At 58.5% G+C, this 20,079-nt stretch overlaps 1 protein-coding gene across 5 annotated transcripts in view; it reads left to right on the top strand.

The window, feature by feature from the left end:
* Positions 1-11,175: 11,175 nt before the first annotated feature.
* Positions 11,176-20,079, top strand: part of ABLIM2 (actin binding LIM protein family member 2) — a 151,236-nt gene continuing 142,332 nt past the window's right edge. For all 5 annotated transcript variants that reach the window (XM_032633652.1, XM_032633647.1, XM_032633649.1 and 2 more), the window contains exon 1: positions 11,176-11,300. In XM_032633652.1, the coding sequence (XP_032489543.1) occupies positions 11,291-11,300 (10 nt within the window). In that variant the 5' untranslated portion in view covers positions 11,176-11,290. The remainder of the gene's footprint in view (positions 11,301-20,079) is intronic.

The raw sequence follows: 20,079 nt of genomic DNA on the forward strand, positions 1-20,079 counted from the left end.
TCTTTTCCCATATAGGCCATTATAGAGTACTGAGTGGAGTTCCCTGTGCTAGACAAGGTCCTTATTAGTGACCTATTTTATATATAGTAGTGTGGATATGTCAATCCCAATCTCCCAATTTATCGCCCCCCCCATGCCCTGGTAACCATAAGTTTGTTTTCTACGTCTGTGACTCTATTTCGGTTTTGTAGATAAGTTCATTTGTACCCTTTTTTTAGATTCTGTAGATTCAGCGTTCATTCTAACTTGGTCCTAAATAGACAGAACCCAGCTAAGCCGGTCCAACGCCTCAACCCCAGTGCCCCCTAGTGGATGTCCGATTCCCAGCCTTCAGCAAGGATGCTGTCTGGGGGGTTTAGCCGGAACCTCTTTCACCCCGATGTTCCCTCTTAGTAATCTTCCATCCAGCGACCCCACCTGCTCCTGGGCCATAAACCCCACCTGTCCACCCTGTATTCAGGACTGAGCCCAGTTCCACCTATTGCAATAGTCCAGAATAAAATCCATTGTCACTGCTCTAACTGACATCCAGCTCTGGGTTTTCTCCGACGTGCACCCCCCAGGATTCTCTTTATGGTCAGAACCTAAAGCTCATGCAGCTTGGGGGCGGGCAGCCTCCTTGACCCCCGCCCCCCAGGCCCAGGGAGGGCGCTTCACCGAGCGGTGGTGGATGCTCTGCTCACAGTCGGGACTTCTGTGGCGGGAGGTCCACGGAGGCCAGAAGGACTGAAGCTGCTAGAGCCAGGGGCACTGAGGGGCTCTCACGCCCCCCGTTCACCTGCGGCAGGGGGGACGGGTCGCTGAGCACCGGCTCACATCACCTCATTATTCTGTCTGCGCCAGCCTGCGAGGGCCCTAGGATTGTTCCCATTTCAAAGATGAGAAGAGTGAGGCCCAGAGAAGGATGACAGTATGACAACTGCAAATCTTTCCTCTGTGGCTGGTGGTTCAGGTTGTGGGCATAGTTGCTGAGAAAACCCACGTGCGGGCTTTTCCTTCGTTAGAAGTTGGAGGCTGCAGGGCCGCTACCGTCTTTTCTCGGCCTCTGTCTCTCTCTCTCTCTCCCTCTAGCCGAGTGTAAGAAGACAGATAGTTAGTTTGCCTTTCAGAGAATAGGTCAGATTACCTGTTATCAGCAAGAATACTCCTAACTTCTCCCCCTTCTCCCTCGCAGCGGCCCAGGATGTGCTTAGAGAAACGAGAACAGCATTCAGGGTGCGGGATTCTAATGCCAATGAAACATCTCTTGCCCTTTGCTTCCTTTCAACCGTTTTCATCAAGGATTCCTTGAGAAAACGGAGCTCTAATACCCTCAGGCATCCATCGTTCTAACGAATTAACCCCTTGCCACCCCCATGCAGCTAGAACGTCCACGGCTAAGCATCCCTGAGAGAAAACAGGCCCGCGAATCACTGAGTCCTGGGTTCAGAACTTGGCCGGAGAAAGGCGGCTCGGTTTCCCTTTCCCATCACTCCCAGCTCCTGTTTCCCTTCCCCTACCCTCAACGCCTTCTCCATTTTTTCTCTGTCTCTGTGTCTCTCTCCCTCTCTGCCCACCACTCCTCCCCACGTGCCTGACGTCTCTAGTCTCTGCCATCTCACAGTCACTCAGATAGCTCAGACACGAGACTCGGCCGCTTTGATTCTAAATCTCCCAGGAGCCCCGGCGCCTGGGATCTGAGCCTGGGATCCAAGGCTCCTTCGGTCTTCGTTCCCACACCCCAGCCTTGGCAGCCCCCTCTCCTGCTGCTCCGAGCCCTCCCTGTCTAAGTCTGGTCTTCCTCCCCTAACCCCACTCCAGAAAGGGAGACAGGGCTTTGAAGAGGAAGTTGACTGTGAAAGTGATCCCCGGGGACAGGAGTGAGGTCCGAGGAGAGGGCCGCAAGGCGGGGTGGGGGCCAGTGATGAATGGACGCTGTCGAGCTACTCACCCTGGACCTTGATCCCTCTGAGATCTTCTAAGGAGCTGAGAGGAATGTGCCTGGGAATTGTCCACTCGAGCCTTGAAGAGGGGCCGTGGGTGCCCAGACTCCAGCCCCCTCGGTCAAGGGTGGCCTTGGCTGACGGTGGCCTTGCGCCACTTGGTTGGCAGACGGGCCGGTCACGCAGGCATCCACACCACGCATTAGCGAAGCCCAGGGCAGAATCGAAGAGCCTTGCAGGGCAGCGCCCGACGTGCCCGCCGCAGGCCCGCCCTTGCGTGGCTCAGCTCTGCTCACGTCCCCGTCAAGGCCCGGCCACTATGCGGCCTCTACAGAGACTCACTCAGGAGGTTTAGCAAAACAAGGTTTGGCCCTGCAGCTTCAGGAGAGGCTCCCATGGACGCTTGTCCTCTCTCTCCTCCCTGCCCTTGACCGGCACTTCCATCAAGGTCACTTGAGGGGCGGGAGGCCCAGACCCTCAGCAGCCCTTACTGCCGGCCCCTTTCATACAACGGTCCTTGCCCTGCCTGTTTACTGCCACCGCGGGTGGAAGAGCCCAGGGATGCCGCCGTGGTCCTCCGGGTTCCGGGCTTACGCCCCCTGCCCTCACTGTAGGGGCACCCCTAGTTCCTCAGGATGATGAGGGGCCGTCACCGTCCCCCGCCACTCCCACCCCTGGGAGAGTAACTCTGCCTTTCTGGTCCGTTGGTCGGAGGTCCCCACTCGCAGACAGTTTCAACATCAATGGAATCTTTACTCCGTCCCCTGGTGGAAGCATCCCCATCCGCTCCGCCCATGCTGAACCAGGACCACTAACCCAGCAGAGCCCAAGATCGCAGAGGTGAGCAGCACACACCCCACTAGTGGGTCCCCGCGGATGATGGTGACAGGGGCCAGGCGCGCTTCTGCTCTTGGTTCGGTCCTGTGCGCCGCCTGCTGGTTCCGGGCGTGTACTGCATCCTGGAAGACAGGGCTCCATCTGCAGGGGATGGTCCCTGTGCCGAGCCTTGGAGGGGGCATTCTATCAGCTGACAGCTTCCGGGGCAGGACAAGTAGATCCCTTGGTGTGGGACTCAATGTCATGTCTTCTTTGCTGCAAAACGGTACTCTTGTTCTGAGGCCTCTTCCTAAGGAGCCTACATAGACAATATCGCTGATTATCATTCACAAATTGGACACTGACTTCCTATCAGCCCCCACTGGGTGAAGAATTGGAAACCCAGGGAGTATTCCATGGTGAGTGTACTTCCCCTTCCAGGTCTTGGCAGGTTGACCTCTAAGAATTTCCCTGACACACAGCAGATATTCTTTGCTTGCTGAGTCTTGCCTGGAACAGAGTTGGGAGGTGCCACCTTTCTTTCCATCTCTGATGAGGGTAAGGCAAGCCAGAGGCTCTCAGGAATTCCCCCATCTCTCCTACCAGACCAGGGAGCAGGTGAAGGAGAGGGCTTCCTGGACTGTCCTGCCACTTAAGTCAAGCGCAATCCAAGCATCATTCCATCTGGAGGGAGATCCTGCCCAGGACACTTTCAATGACATCACAAACAGCGACGCCTTAGGGGACTTGAGGGTGGTGTAATAAATAACGAAAGACTCAAGCCCACGTGGCTCAAAGGTCTTTCTTGGCTCATGGACTTGGAAGTCCAGAGATAGGTGGGTCTCAGTACCGGCTTGATCCAGGGGCTCTGGCCCCACTTCTCCCTGATTTCCTCCTGATGTTGGCCTCATTCTCAGGCTGTCCGTATGGGGACAAAATTGCAATACATCCCCCATCACAACATCCAGACCAGGAGAGAGGAGGGTGTCCTGGAGCTCTCTCCTACGGAAGACAAATATCTTTTCCAGCATTTCTCCCCACTCACATCCCATTGGCCTGAACTGGGTCCTATGCCATTCCTGGAGAAAGTCCTGTGTCCAGGGAAAGCTGGGTGCTAAGTGGTGTAGCTGATCCTTGTCTCCAGAGGAAGGTAGTCGCCCTTAGACCCCTCAGAACCTTCTGAACTGGGCCAGCTTACTGGCAAGCCCATGGGGACTTCTTACTGGGGTTGCATGGTGAGAAAGAATGGAAATTTGGGTTCTGTGAGAAAGCAAGGAGCAAGAGAAATGGGCATCAGGTAAACACCAGTCGGGAGACAGAGAGTAAGGAATTCCCGAGAGCTGCCCCACCTCTCCACACTCATATGCTTCATTAGGTCATGATTACAAACTACATACAGCCTCTGCAGCCAACACCTCAAATATCAGGAAAGGGTGAGAGGATGGCTGAAGACCTTGCGTGAAATTGCACCTTCCTTTCTCTCCCCTTGTGTTGGCTGAAGGCAGGTGCGTGGGTGCTCTTTACCAAGAGCAATGCCTGCACACCTATCCTAGGCTGGATCTAAAGGCTGGCAACGCAGGAGAATTAGCACTCTGCGGTAGCGTGCCTGCAATTAGAGTACTCCACCACGTGGGGGCAGTGAAGTAAAGAGATTGATTGGCCTTGTTGAAACAATACATCTTCCTGTGAGAACAGTATCCTGAGAAGTGTGGATGATATATTTTTCTCCATGAAGTCATGTTACCTTTCTGTTAAAAATATGCCTCTTCATGAATACGACTGAGTTCCTTTCAGGAAACTTTTGCCCCTCACCTGCAAAGTGCCAGGCTTTCTGTGCCCTGGATCCACAGTCAGTGCCCAGGCCTCTGTGTCCAGCCACACAAGGGACAGACACAAAGGGGTGGTTCGGGGAAGTGGCCCTGGGAATGGATGCTGCATGAGCTCTGGTTCGTGGGTGAAGCCAGGCTTGCCTCACCCCAGGGACAGGGAGCAGGCTCCTAGAGTGTCGGGGGTGGAGAACAGCACAGTTCCCAGCAATTGTTTTTAGTGCTGTGGACACAGGGCACATGGGGCTGGGTCCCCTCTCTGCTGGGGCAGTGTTCCCACCCAAGGCGGGATTAGGAGCCAGACCTCAGCCCTCACTTCAATAGACTCAGCCGTTATGGAGAGTCAATGCACCTTTCTCCTTCCATCCGGCCTGGAGAATTCAGGAGAACTGTAGGTGTGTGATGCTGAGCTTGGACCTGAATTCGCTGAATAATCCAGGTGTGTGGACTTGTGTTTGAGGAAGTGAGGCTCCAAGATGTGAGTCATGTTATTTTTACTCCTGGTTTCATGTGGCCGGGTTTTAAATTATTGAGTGGCTGGAAAGATCCCACAATGAAATCATATTTCATTTGTGTCTCCATTTGGCTGTTAAGTGAATCAATTTCTGGGCTGTATTTGGAGGTGAAGGAAAGTACAGAGAAACCCACAGCTTGGGCGAGAAAAGGCCTGGACGTGCCCTGGGTTATTCAGGGCCTCTAACTGTGGCTCTTCCGTGGGCCGAGGGCCTCCCACTTGCAGGATGCCTGCACATCTGGGTTTCCAGGGTGACACCTTTCTAGACCAGGCCCCAGGTGAGCCCAGCCACACCGTACTCTCTCTGTGGAGAAGCAATTTGTGGGAAGCCTCAGCAGATCCAGGGCAAGGTCAGGAATGTTGGGAAGGGGCTCAGGGAGTCTTACATCTTTCCTTTTGCTGTGCTGAGTGAGAGGCAGAAAAGGGAATGTCAGCAGGGTGCACGCTGACCCTGGAGTTCAGTGGCTACTCTCCTGCACGCTGGGGACCCAGGGATGCACTGGAGACCCCGAGGTGCTCTGAAGACCCCTTGATGAGCCCGACATAGCCCTGCTTGGGTGGTCCGATGTCTGGTGAGGGAGTCAGGAAATAAATGGCAAGAGCATAGAGTGACCTGGCAGGGACAGTCAAGGCCTCGGGGAGCAGAGGTGGCCCCTGGTTTAGCTGGGGGTTCAGGGGGTCTTCTCCAAGGAGGGAATCTCCAGTAGAGTCCAGTGGGGGAAGCTGAGCTGTCAGGTGAGGGTGGGGCATCCTCCAGCGCGGGGGGCAGAGGGCCTGTCATGGTTTGGGTCCAGTGGGGCAGGTCCCTATGGGCCAAGCACCTCACCCTCGGCTCAGGTCCCTCAGCCTTGTCAGTTGGCCTCCACAACGCCCCTTGGAGGCCCGACAGATCCAGGAGGGGCGTGTGCCGAAGCCCACAGGCTCGCTCTTCGGAAGGGCCTGGGCGTGCATCCCAGCTCTTCCACTGGGGAATATTTGCATTTGGGCACGCTAAAGCCTCGATTTCTCCATCTGTTAAATGGGTGTGAGGATGAGGATGGAGGGTTCTCTGACACAGAGTGGTCCCCGGGCATCGCAGCCCTAGTCCTGACTTCTTGCCTCACCTGGCTTGGCCCTGGGCAACCTCCTCAGTGGCAGGTTTTTTTTTTTTTTCCTTCTTTCTTTCTTTTTGGGCCGTACTGCACAGATTGTAGGATCTTAGTTTCCCCAACCAGAGATCAAACCCGGGCCCTCAGCAGTGAAGGCCTGGAATCCTAACCACTGGACCTCCAGGGAACTCCCTCAGCTGCAGTTTTATACTTATCCTTGGTTCCCTCTACCCGAGCATGAGGCTGGCCCCACTGGGATTAGACAAAACCCTTCCACCCAGGCTCTTCTGCCCCACTTAAGCAGCCCCTGGCCCCTCTCCCTCCCAGCCCCTCCTGGTCCAGCCTCAAGAAACCCAACATAAATCCCCACTCCCCCCCAGACTGTGCTGGTCAGCAATGGGGTCTGCCCCAGCCTGCCCTGGTCCCATCCCACCACTCAGCATCCTTCACTTCCCAAGACCTTCAGGCTCCACAAAAGGGCAATAAACATTTGCAGGACAAATACCTGAATTTTGAAACGATTTGCAGGCCCTCAAAGCAGTGGTGGGGTAGGGGGTGGGAATTTGTCACAGAAAGAAAAGGTCTTTACCCACAGGTCACTGGACTTATTTCTTGAAAACCGTCACCCGGCACAGCCCATGCAGGAAAAATATTTCCCAAAGGTACACCAGGAATGGCTGTGGCCTTTTTGCTGAGCAGGTGTTTTACATAGTTAACAGATGCTTGGAAAGGAACACACTTGCATTTATCATTTTTGTGTTTTATGATCACCTCTGGGTTACCAGGAACGGAACCTCCAAATTATAGCCTGGTGCCCACAAGACAGCAGCGTTTGGTGTAGGAGGCTTGACCTTGGAACCAGCTGGGGCTGGGGGTCTGAGGCTGCCCCCACCATATTCCACAGCCTCCATCACCAGCACAGTCCACATCCCATAAGAAGTGGTAGGAAATTTAGAGGAGGTGGTGGTGGGGTAGAGCTCCCCGTGTTTTCTCCAGGGTCCTACCTGGGCTCTTCCCATCTGCTCCTGGCCCCCTGTGCTGGCTGCTGGCACTGGGCACATCCCCCCGCTCCCTTTATGACCCAGGGCTCCCACATCCCAGCTCCAATTATACCACTGTCCTCCAGGTTCAGACAAGGAGGGCACCGGGCCACAGAGCAGGGGAGAAGTGGAAGTGCCCGCTTCTAAGGGCATCCTCATTCCAAAGTGACCATGAGAGCCCCAGAGGCGGCAGGCTGAGTGCCCTGAGATCCATCCCAGGAGGAACGTGGGCCAGCGCTACCGCTGGAGGCTCTGGCCAGGGCACCTAGTCCACAGATGTCTTGGAAAGCTCAGCTCTTTCTGTGCTCCCCCTGAGTGAAGCCTGGCCTGGTCACATCCGCTCTCCAAGCCTGTAGGGTAGAAGTCCATGGCCCTCCTTCAAAGGTCGTGGGGAAGATGAAAGCAAATGAAACCTGTGAGTCCTTAGGCAGGAATGATGGGGCAAAGGCTGCAGGAGCCGGTAGAGGGCCAGGGGGCCACTGCCTGGGGCACCCACCTGCGAGGGGCTGGAAGGGGCCCCTGTGACATGAGCTGGGAACTCCCCCAGGGGGAACGTTTGATAAGCGCTTGAAGGGGGAGTGGCCCCAAGGAGCAGGCACAGCCCCTACTCTGTGTCCCTTCTGTCTGCAGGAGGTGTGAGCCCGGCAGGGGTGGCGGGGGGCAGACCAGGGAAGCTCCCGCTGCCTCATGGTTCCTCCCTCTGCATCTGTACTCAGCAAGGCCCAGCTGTTCCTCTAATATCTGAACGCACTGGACAAACGTTGAAAGGGTCTCGGTTTGACCGATAGCCTGTCCAGGACCTCCTTGTGTCAAGGAGCCCCTCTGACACCCCTTCCCTCAGGGCCTGCTTGAAAGCAGGTGGTGGGATTTCCCTGGTGGTGCAGTAGTTAAGAATCCACCTGCCAATGCAGGGGACACGGGTTCGATCCCTGGTCTGGGAAGATCCCATACGCCGCGGAGCAACTAAGCCCATGCGCCACAACTACTGAGCCTGCGCTCTAGAGCCCGTGAGCCACAACTACTGAAGCCCTCGGGCCCTAGAGCCCGTGCTCCGCAACAAGAGAAGCCACCGCAATGAGAAGCCCATGCACTGCAATGAAGAGTAGCCCCCGCTCGCCACAACTAGAGAGGAAGCCCACATGCAGCGACGAAGACCCAATGCAGCCAAAAAAAAAAAAAATCAGGTAGTGGCACTTTCTCCAATGAATCATGTGACTCGTGATATAGATTCTTGCCTGTTTTCTTCATTAGAACGGTGCCCAGTTCACTAAAGGTGTTGAATACATGGCGGGTGGGTGGATGGATGGATGGAAGACAGGTGAGAAAAGACAGCAGTCTTTAAGGGCTGGTGATGGTGCATACTGCTCTCTGGTCTGCTTCAGTGACAGATATAATAATAACTACCCTGCATTGAGCCCTGACTTTTTGAGCTTTGAAGGGTTTTAGTCACATTACTCGTGTGACCCTCCCAACAGCCCTATCAGGCAGGCACTGTGGTCTGAAGGCTAAGGAAGCTGAGGCACAGAGAGGGCAAGCAAGTTGCCCGAGGTCACAGCTGGTTCACAGCACCGCGGATGACAACCGAAACCTGGTTCCGTCTACCCAAACCAATCAGTCTCTGCGGGCCCCTTGCAGCGGGCCTGGCCCACTTGGAGTTCCCTTGTGGGAGAACCAGCTGGGCCAGGGCAGAGGCTTGGCTACAGGACACCTAGGTCAAGTCCCTGCATGTCAACTTGCTGGGCGTCTCTGGCAGGACTTCCCTGGGCTTCAGTTTCTGCCCCTGTGAAGAATGGAACCATGGGACCCCGAGGTCCTTCCTCAAGGAGTTGAGAACTGCTGTGACTCCCCAGTCCCTGCCCCATTTGGAGGTATCTGCGCAGAGAGGTGGGGCCGGCTCCATGGGGAGGTCTGGGTGGCCGCCTGGCAGACTGAGCTCTGGGACCAGCTGAGAGCCAGGCCACCCAGACCCACCCTCTGGCTGACGGGGACTGGGGAGCAAGTGCCCGACCACACCTTTCTGTGGGGAGCTTGATGGAGAGCTTGCTGAAGAGGGCGAGTGGAGGCAGGGGTGCTCCCATGTTGGATGGACTGCTGCCCAGGGTGATGGTGCTGGGGGTCAGCACCCTCTCTCCTTCCCTCCATCCTTCTCTTCCTTTAGACAACTGGTACCCGTGGAGTGCCCACTCCGTGCCAGGCCCTACGAAAGGCAGTGAGAAGAGTAATAACAGGCTGATAACTTCAAAGACATTTACTGATCCCGACTCCTGCTGGGGCACAGCATGCATTAGCTCGCGGGATCCTCAGAAGTATCCTGAGAGGCAGGGACTGCTAACACTCTAGCGATGCACACGGAGGAGAAGCCAGGCTCCCCACCAGGCGGTCAGATGCCCGGGCCCCCCACCCCTAGTGGCCTGCCTCTGCTCTAGCCAGGACTAAGCACCTGAATTTGTTTGTTTGTTTTTTTATTTTATTTATTTTTTTATACAACAGGTTCTTATTAGTTATCCATCTTATACATATTAGTGTATATATGTCAATCCCAATCTCCCAATTCATCACACCGTCACCTCCCCCCCCCACCCCGCCATTTCCCCCCTTGGTGTCCATACGTTTGTTCTCTACATCTGTGTCTCCATTTCTGCCCTGCAAACCGGTTCATCTGTACCATTTTTCTAGGTTCCACAGATATGCGTTAATATACGATATTTGTTCTTCTTTCTGACTTACTTCACTCTGTATGACAGTCTCTAGATCCATCCACATCTCTACAAATGACCCAATTTCGTTCCTTTCTACGGCTGAGTAATATTCCATTGTATATGTGTACCACATCTTCTTTATCCATTCATCTGTCGATGGGCATTTAGGTTGCTTCCACGACCTGGCTATTGTAAATAGTGCTGCAGTGAACATTGGGGTGCGTGTGTCTTTTTGAATTATGGTTTTCTCTGGGTATATGCCCAGTAGTGGGCTTGCTGGATCATATGGTAATTCTGTTTTTAGTTTTCTAAGGAACCTCCATACTGTTCTCCATAGTGGCTGTGTCAATTTACATTCCCACCAACAGTAAGCATCTGAATTTAATGCTCTCAGCCGTGGTGGATCCTTCACTCAGCCACTTCATGGAAGGGGCCCTGATGCCCGCAGAGGGGAAGGGACTCGCTCAGGGCTGCACTGCTGAGAGCAGCGCTGGGTAGAGAACAGGGCACCTGCTCCTCCTAGTCTCCTTCCGTCATCACATCCACTTGTGTTCTGGGAAAAAGGCTCCAGGGGACAGGCATTGGAGCTGGAAAGCTGCAGGACAGCCACCCAGCCAGGCCTTCTGGGTTTCTAGGGTACGTGGGGATTTGTCCGACCAGCCTCGCCCATGGCTGGCTCTGCAGGACTTCGGGTCTCCCCCGGAGCCGCTGTCCTCTGGCCTCTCTGCTCGGCCCCTCCTGGCCGAGCCCTAGACCTAGAGTTGGGAGCGCAAGCCTCGCCGGGGCGGGTGGGCGAGTCCTGCCGCCCGCGCCCCCCGCCTCAGTCTCCCTCTGCGGACTGGGGAAGGAGGAAGTTGACCCTTTGCAGCTGCACGACTCAACAAGAGCTGCACCAAGCTTGCTTCTCACTCGGCCGCCCGCCTCGCCACTCGCGGGATCCTGAGAGCCGTCGCCAGCCAGGCCGCCAGCCGGACCCGGTGGACAACTCCGCAGAGACCCACGAGTGACTGCGGGAGGCCGCAGCGGCGTCGCCCGCCTGCGCATGCGCGGGCCGCGCAGCCTACCGGGACTGTAGTCCGTCCCTGCGGGGGTTGGGGCGTGAAGGTGGAGCGGCGGGGGCGCGGCGCCTACACTTCCCAGGGTGCGCCCCGCCCGCAAAGCGGCGGGGGGCGGGAGAAGGGCGGGGCCGAGGGGCGGGGCGGGGTCTGCGGGGCGGGGCGGGGAGGGGCGGACGCGCCGCGGGGCTGCGGCGGCGCTGCGGGCAGGCGGGCGCAGACAGGCGGGCAGGCGGGCGGGCGGCCCTTCGCGCCGGTAGGCGCGGCACCTGCGGGCAGAAGCATCGGCTGCGCAGAGCCCAGACGACCCGACTCCGAGCTGCCGCTGAGATGAGCGCAGGTGAGTGTGGGGACCGAGGGACCCGCGCGTCCCCGAGCTGGGTCGCGGCGCCGCGAGGGCTGGGGTGGCTGCACCTGCAGACTGGGGGTCTGCTCCAGCCAACTTCTGCTTCAGGGTCTTGCAGTCCCGAGGGTGCAGCGCGCAGCCCCCTGTCCCTGCGCCCCAGGCGGTGAGCTTGGCAGCGCGCACTGGGGACCCTTTCCCCGCTCGGCGCCGGGGTGACTGCGCTGGGCTGTCTGGAAGGCGCCACTCCTTTGCTTCTCCCTGGCGTCCGGGGTCGCCACAGGCTGCAGGAGGCGGCCAGGGTCCGGCGAGGGGGCACGGGACCAATGTAGACCCTGCCACGGAGAGGTGTGGTGACATGGGGCCTTTGCGGCAGGGGCCGCCGCCCTTGTGCGGCTCCAGCAGCGCCTGGGTGGGGGGCCGTCAGGCCTGACGCCCGACGCCCTGGGCTGGCCCGGGTCAAACTTGGGGTCGCGGAGCCCGCAGGTGTGTGCGACCCGCCCGGACGTGCGCGCGTCCTCTCTGCGGGCCCTCACCCCTGCGTATCCCCACAGCTGGCGCTGGCGACGCACTCGCTGGGTCTGACAGCCTCTGTGTGGCGCTGAAAAATCCCACGTCGCCACAAGCCAGCCGCGCCTAGTGCGCTTGGGGAAACTGAGGCCTAGAGCCGGGGGCCTTGGCTCCTGGAGAGAGTCTGGAGTGACCAGAGCCCCTTTTCGAGAGCCTTCTGGGGCTCGCCACTGGGCTGAGGGCTTTTCCCTACATTCCCTGGCAGGGAGGGGCTGTCACCCCATTTTTCAGGGTGCGACCAAGACTCACCAGACTTGAGTCACTTGCTCAGCTCACGCAGCTGGGCCAGGTTTCGGACTCCTGTGCTCTCCCCTGAGCCTGTCTGGCTGCAGACTGCAGTATGGCCTCTGGCCATGGTGCAGAAAACAGTGGGGACAGCTGTTTTTCCGGGGGGGCTGGGGGGGACTGGGGAGGGAGTGTGCCTTTAGTGAGCACTTACTGTGTGCTCTCTGCTTGGGGGGTGTGCTTCCAGGGACCAACCCCTCCCAGGGGGAAACAGTTCCCTCCCCCTCCTAGGTGAGGAAGGAGGGACCACATGGGCGGTGGGAATTGGGAAAGCGGCGGGAAGCAAGTGGCAGGCCCTAGGAGGCAGAATTCTCTAGAAGAGGATTTCTGAAATGGCCACCCTGTTCTCTGGAGGTGGCTGGGGAGCGGGGCACCCCAAGACTTCACAGAACCTCCAGACGCATTTATCTAATGGCAGGTGGGGGTAATGGCAGGGTGCACACAGGGGAATTTTAGGCTTTCCATGACCATAACTGATACCTCCGGTCTCTCCTGTAATCAGAGGGAGCCCTGGAAGAAGCACTGGCCTTTCCCCCTCCTCACGTGTGGTTGTCCTGGGAGAAGGGGTGCTTGGGCACCAGGGCCCTGGGGGATCATGGGCGGAAAGAACAAGGAGACTGGGGTTTGAATCACAGCGCCCACCTGCTAGTCTCGGACAGATCGTGGCCCCTTCTGGAGCTTGGCTTCCTGATGTGTAAAAGCAGTATTGCTGCTTCCCTGGAGGGGATAAGGTAGGAGTGGGAAACCCCCCATGCAGCAGGTCCTCCCTCGGTAGCTTGTAAGGGTCAGTAAACCTCAGCCTTGCTGAGTTAATCGAGCCCTTCGGAACTGGCAGTGGGCATGCTCTCCCCTCGACCTGTCGCTCACAGCCCAGCTGATGATTTCCAAGGCAGTAGTTTTCACCCACAGCCGTGGTGGGGGAGAGCAGATGGTGGTCCCTCGTGCAGGGCTCTTGGGCTCTAACGTCTGGCCACTGTGCACATCTGGCAGGTCAGGGGCTTCCATCATCAACAAGGTCAGGTCCCCTGACGGCCCTCCCCAGGGAAGGCTGGCATCACCCCCAGAGCTTGGCGCCAGTAGGTGTGGCTGGGATCACGTGGTCCAGTCTCCAGCTGCCCAGGCGAGCCGATGGTCAGACTCTGAGGCGACCTGTACAAGCACCCCGGGTGGGAGGCTCCCCTTTCCTTTATGCCATCAGGGCCGCAGGCATATCTTCCTTTAGTCCGATAACCCAGGGCGCCTTTGAGATGGCTCTGGTGTTGGCATCAAGGGCACATGCAGTTGCCTACATGTGTTGTTGCACAGTCATTTCGAGTGGTCAGGGAAATTGTTTAAGTGGCACCATGGTGAGGTAGAAGGAGCTGGCGCTCTGCATCAGATAGGCACACTAGCTGTGCTTGATTTACTGTTACCCCCGCCTCGGTTTCCCCACTGTGTGCAGGGAACGCCTTTGGCTCTGTGCGCAATGCTGGCCCACACTTGGCGGGACCCAGGAGATGATGGTGAGTCTCGTGATGGCTTCCTGACATCACAGCCCAGGTGGTCACGGCAGGGCAAGGCGGGGCAGAGGAAAGAACCTGAGCTGGGAGGGGCTCCGGTGCCAGCTCTGCCACCGTCGGGTCCGTGCTCTCTTGGAGCCTGCATGTCCTCCCTGGGGCAGCTGCAGGCCTGGTGGGTAGGATTTCCCCAGGTGGTCAGAGGTTCGTGGGGGATTGTGTTAGTCTTCCAGGACCGCCATAACAAAGTAACCACAGACCGTGCAGCTTAAACAGCAGAAATTTATCTTCTCACACTTCTGGAGGCTGGAAGTCTGACATCAAGGTGTGGGCAGGATTGGTTTCTTCTGAGGCCTCTCTCCTGGCCATGTAGACGGCCGCCTCCTCCCTGTGTCCTCACATGGTCTTCCCTCTGTGTGTATCTGTGTCCTTATTTCTTTTTTATAAGGACACCAGTCATCTTGGATTATGGATTTTGTGGTGGTGGGGGGGGGGAGGCAGGCCCAAAACAGGAGTGCAGGGCCAGGTGGAGAGCTGGGTGGCCGGCTCAGCCCTCTTCTGTACCTGTGGCTGCTGTGTTAGGATCACGGAGCTGGAAGGGGCCTGGGAGATGCTCCAGTCCAAAGCCACCTACCCACACAGAGGGGAAACCGAGGGCTGGGGAAGGAAAGGCAGCCATCCGGGGGCTAGGAGGGTGTGTGGCAGACAGCCTGAGACCCGGTCCCCTGCTCTGGTTGGCTCAGCCCCGGCATTTGGAGCAGAGAGACACATTTCTAATCCAAGTGTGGGCTCTGCTGTCACCACAGACATTCACCACGGCGTTCCTAACAGCAGCAGAAAGTTAGAAACCAGCTACATGTGGAGGGGAGTGATGGGATACTAGCCATGCGATTGCACATCCAGTCGACAGAGGTTTACTAAACACCTGCTATGTGCCCAGCACCGCTCCGGGCCCGGGGCTTAGCCGTGGATGAAAACAAACGGCATCTATATCCTCCTGAAACCTGTCCTCTGGGGGTGGCGGGAACATTCTAGTTAACTGTATGACAGGGGTTTTTCATGCTAGGAGAACGTGCTTAAGAAGAGCTTAATTTAGAAAGCAGCTGAGGACAAGATTGTATATCTTATATGACTTCAACTTTACAAGACAGTGGAGGAGAGCAGACTAAGGGAAGTAGGTCAAGCCGTGCACGGCGTCCTCCTGGTGGAGGTGGCAAACGAGCCACTGCTCCCCCCCCTGCGTCTTTATACTGCCCGTCACTTTCCCCGGTTTTCTTCACTGTGTGCGCCTGTCTTTTGCAATGAGAAATCAACTGAGACAAGAGGGCGTTGCTTCCAGGTCTAAGGCGGGTGCGTGCTGCTTCCGGAGTCTGTGACTTGGTGAGAGGTCGGACGGTTCCATCCGCAGGGGCCGCTGTCCTTAGCTCGGGTGGAGGTCTCCCAGATGGCAGCACGTGGATCTTAGCACAGGTAACGACACTGGTGCCCGTTTTCCGTGTGTGACTCCATCTGAATTAGGTGTGGCCAAAGACAAATCATCCTGACCCTGGAACTCATCCGAAATGGCATCTGCAAAGGATGGCCGTTGCCTAGGAACCAACGGGACGCTCTTTAACTCAGCCTGGGCATTCTGATCTCCGAACTGTTGGTCCCTCACGTCCAGGGTCACTTCCTAACCCGCCACCCGAGACCCTTCGATTCTTTATGGTTTCCGTCCATGTGGTAGTTTGGGGGTAGGTGGCATATTCTCGAGACCCAAGCCCTGACTTTGGTGAACTCTTGGACCGTCCAGTCTTACTGTCCCAGAAAAGGGAGTGGGACCCTCCCTCTGGAGAAGTCGCCTGTCAGACACCCGGACCATCCAGAGCATCGTCTGCATTGTGGGAGAGCTGTGAGCTGGTAAGAGGGAATCAGCAAGTCTGGTGGTGAAGGGAGCGGGCGGGGAGGTGTCCGGCCTCTGGACGGGCCTCTCTTGCCGCCGGGCCTCAAGGCCAGGCCAGCGGCCGGGACGCTGAGCTGCTCGCCGGATGCCTGACCCCAGAGCCCCGGCTCCGCACAGACACGGGCGCTTCCTTGGCCTCAGATCCCAGCTCTGCCACCTGCCAGCACAGGACCGTCCAACCTCCCTGAGCTTCTGTTGCCTCTTCTGGGGTCTCCGTGGCGACCGAGGGTTTTGAGTGCGTGGCACGCGGAGGAGCCTGGAAATCAGTTAAAATAGTTGCAGCAGGAAGACTCGGGTGGTGTTCAGATGGCAGCTTGTATTTCCTGAAGGGGATCGCGTGGTCTCGCGAGCTGCCATGGGGACCGGTCAGATGTGTGCCCAACCCGTCGGCTGCTCGAGCAGCGGGCCTAGGGCCGCTAGGACGCGAGGCACAGCAACCTGAGTGCTGCGTCTTTGTTTACTCAGGGATGTTTCCATTGCCAAGGTCTCTAGGGTGTCGGGCAGCACCCTACTTCAGTGTCACACAGCCTCGGCTTGTGGGGTGCTCCCTTGGGGCCCATGCCGGGACCAGATGCTCCTGGGACCTTTCTCAGGGCCGCTGGAGTGTCCCCACCTACAGATGGGGGAACAGATGCCTGGGCGGGCCCGTCAGGTGCCTGGCTTCACTTCATGACATTTGCAAATGCCAGAGCTGCATTTGAACCCTTTTCTGCCCCTGCATGTATTAGCTGGTTACAATGGTAACTTTGTAACGTGTGGCCGAGGATGGGTAAGGTTTGACCCACTGGGGGCATCACGATGACGCTTTCTAATGTGAGTGGTGGTTATAACCCATCTCCTCCCCCGAGCCGAGAAGCGTGTTCCCATTTCCAGGTGTGGCGCCTGCCCGCATAGCCAGGAAGGCAGAGCCAGCCCCAGCCCTGCTCTGTCTGCCCCCAAGCGTGTGCTCTTTGCCTCCAGCAGGGGCTCCTGTCTGGGGTCATGGCGTGGCCTCAGGGATCCACCCAGGGGTGGACAGCACGGACCGTGAGAGAGTTTCACCAGGTCAAGTCCACATGCCCCCCTGTAACCTTGACCCCTGGCCCCAGTTCTTCCCTCTGCTGGGTCCCTGTGGCCTTCCGGAGCTGGAAGGCAGCATTCATGGCCGTCCCAGGCCTCTCCAGCTCCAGCTCAGCCCTCCAGCGTCAACCAGCCCCATCAGTGCCTGAGTTCCTTGGACCCTCAGCCCTACCTGCCGGACCTCTGTGTGACCTCGGGTGAGCCGGCTTCCCTCTCTGGGCCTCAGGGTACCTGTCTGTAAAAACAGGGACCACTGCTACCCTCAGGGGTGAGACTGGCGCCCTTCTGACAACCCTGTTCCCCCACTGCCCCAGAGAGATCGTCTGGCTTTGAGGCTCAGCCATCGTTTCAGGGAAACACGCCATGTGAGCCAGGAGATCTCCGAGCACCCTTCTGTGTCACGTAGGCCTCATCTGACAATATCACAGCAGAAAGCACTTTGCCCTTTATGCGAGGGTCCCAGTGTACGGGGGTTTCTCCACAGCCTGTCAGGAAAGCGGCATCTGTGGATGTCTGACTGATACCCAAGCCAGGAGAACATCTGAGTGCGTGTCCGCAGGAAGGCCTGGGGTGGGTGGAAGGTGTGCTTTGAGTTCTGTGATGCTCGCTTTGCCTTTGACTCAGCCAACAGCAAGCCCTGCCGGTGCCTCCTGCCCTCAGGGAGGCTGCTGGGCTGGTGGGGAGCCAGGCCCACGTTAAACAGGTCCTGTTGCAAAATGATGGACTGGGGGGTTTCACGCACCATGTTGCCTTGGCCGAAGATTCCTAAGCAACCAGGCAGGTGGTCTCGATGCCTAGGTGGCTTTGGGGTCAGAACACCTCGGCTCCGGTGTGGTCCAGCCTCAGTCTGGTCGGGGCCACCCCTGTTCCCAGCCACCAGGTTGCGTAACTAACTGCTCTTTGCCTTGGTTTCCCCACCTGTCAGGTGGAGATAATAGTGCCTGCTTTACAGGACTGTTCATGGGCTGTGGTGTCAAGGGCCTGGGGTGGTTTTTATCATAGCTGGACACACTGTCCAGGGCTCGGGGCAAAGCCTGCAGGGTCCACCGTGGCATCAGCTGACATCGTCAGTTGGCTCACAGCTCTTCCTCCATTGGTGGTTCTCCTCCCTCCCCCGCCTAGCCCGCCGGTCCTGTTCACACCCCCTGACCCGTCCCCGAGGACCGGGAGAAGCCCAGTCCCCGGACAGCTGCCCGCTCCCAGGTTCTTAGCGGTGTTTGGGTTGCCTCGGAGCCTCACCACCCGCACGGCGACTCCGCCTGGCCCCCTGCACGTAGTGGGCACGCTGGCTGTCCTGGGGCTTGAGTTTCCTCTCGTGCAGAACAAGGGGTTGGAGAGGCGAGCCGGCAACCCGGTTCCAGCCAGCACGCCAAGGAGCCACCGCCCAGTGTCACTGCAGGGCACGCGCGCGGGGCTGTCCCCGCTGGGCGTCTGTCCTCGGGGCTGGGCTGGGTCGAGCTGTGTGGATCCCACCCCGCCCCGTGTCCGCACAGGCTGCCTCGTGACAGGTGCTGCACGAACACCCAACCAGTGGAGGAGGGGTGACGTACGGAGTGGAGGAGGGGTGACGTAAGGAGTGGAGGAGGGGTGACGTACGGAGCCCGGGTCCCGCTTCGCGCTCGGCCTTCTCGTCTGTTTGCCCTCATCCCGGGTCGCGGGCCCACAGTCAGGCCTCTCTCCGACCTTCTGCTCTGACCTTCTGCTTCTGCTCGGACGTCCGTGGCCCCAGGATCTTGCTGGAAAATGACATCTCCAAGGGCCCAGTTGGCGCTGCAGTTGGGCATGAAGTTCTAAGAAGGAAGGATTGCGGGGACCACCCACGGCCGCCATATCAGTTTGGCAGCCCTGCGGCCGTCTCCATTCACGTTGCGGGAGACGGGGATGTGAGTGCAGGTGGTTTACCTGGGAGGTGGTCCCAGGAAGCACAAGTGGGAGGGGTAGACGGGGAGGGACGCAGAGCCAGGGGGGTATCTGGATGGGTGGGTGTCACTGTGGGTCAGGGGGGCTCAGTCCTGCTAGGGGACCGTGCGGAACGCTCCTCAGAACCAGGGGACACTGGGGCCTTTGTCCTCCTGGGCAGAGGGCTGGTCCTGGAATCGCGCGTCCCCCCCCCGCCCCCACCACACTGTACAACTGTCCACCGCCACCCGGGGGAGCCTAGAGGCGGGATGGAGGCGGGCAGCACCGTGCAGCCGCAGCGCCCACAGCGGCCCCCACGGGCCCCGGTACGGTCCAGCCTCCGTCTGGTCGGAGCCACCTCTGTTCCCAGCCATCAGCCGCCTCGAGGGCTCACAGCTGTTCTGGAAAGCTCGCTCACTCGGTTTGTTGAGCGCCTGCTGTGCGCAGAGCACTGTCCTGGAATTCCTCCTCCGTCTCCCACGCTTCCCCCGGAACCCAAGACGCCCAGGACCCTTTCCTCCACTCCTTTAGGGTCCTCCCTCATCAGGACCGTGGGCAGCAGGCGGAGCCAGGGGCTCCTGCCGAGGACTTGTGCCTGGTCCTGCCTGCTGTGTGACCTGGGGCTAGACACTGCCCCTCTCTGAGTTGCCTCATCTCAGACTGAACAACGGCCCCCCAAGATGTCCCTGTCCTCATGCCCGGACCCGGTGGGTGTGTCACCTACATGGCAGAAGGGACCTCGAGGATGTGACTAAGTTAGAGAGCTCGCAGTGGGGCTCAGGTGATGCGGTGGAGTCCATGCCATCGAGGAGGAGGGGGCAGGAGGGTCAGAGAAGAGGGGCTGTGGTGGCGGAAGCAGAGGTCAGAGAGGAGAGAAGACGCGGCCCTGCTGGCTTTGCAGACGCGGGAAGGCGCCCCGAGCCGAGGAAGGCGGGCGGCCCCGTTTTGCCAACTGCATGTTGTTCCGGAGCTACGTGATGGGCTGTGGTGTCCCACGCAGCCGGGCCTCTTCCTACTCAGGCTGCCTCTGCCCCCAAGGGCTTTAATGAGCACCTAGGGGGACAAGGAGGAGACAGTAGCACGGAGAACTGGCCGATCCAGGCTGCGGCCTTACACCCGGGGCGCGGGATCCCCCCCGGGCTCAGGACGTGCCAGGCGCACACCGCGTGGCTGTACCCCTGCTGAGTGGGGCGTGGGGAACCCTCGTAAATATTCTGAATGTTACTCCTGGTTGTTTGCAGTTTACTGGTAAGGAAACCGAGGCTGGACAGCAGGGGTGTGTCCGGTAACCTGGCAGCCGGGATTCTAGCCTGGCCAGTTGCCTGGTTCAAAATCTGCATGGCCTCCTGATGAAACAACCCTCCCGGCCTCCGGTCGGCTTCCCGCTCCCGTTCCCCGAGTGAACACCTGACCCGTGGAGCTCTGAATCGTCCACACCTGCCGGTTCTGCGGCCACACTCTCTGCCGGCGCAGGTGGCCCAGTCTCCCCCCACCCCGGACGGGGCGCACTCTGATACCCCCAGCG

The sequence above is a fragment of the Phocoena sinus genome, chromosome 5, assembly GCF_008692025.1.
Source record: "Phocoena sinus isolate mPhoSin1 chromosome 5, mPhoSin1.pri, whole genome shotgun sequence".
Lineage (NCBI taxonomy): Eukaryota > Metazoa > Chordata > Mammalia > Artiodactyla > Phocoenidae > Phocoena > Phocoena sinus.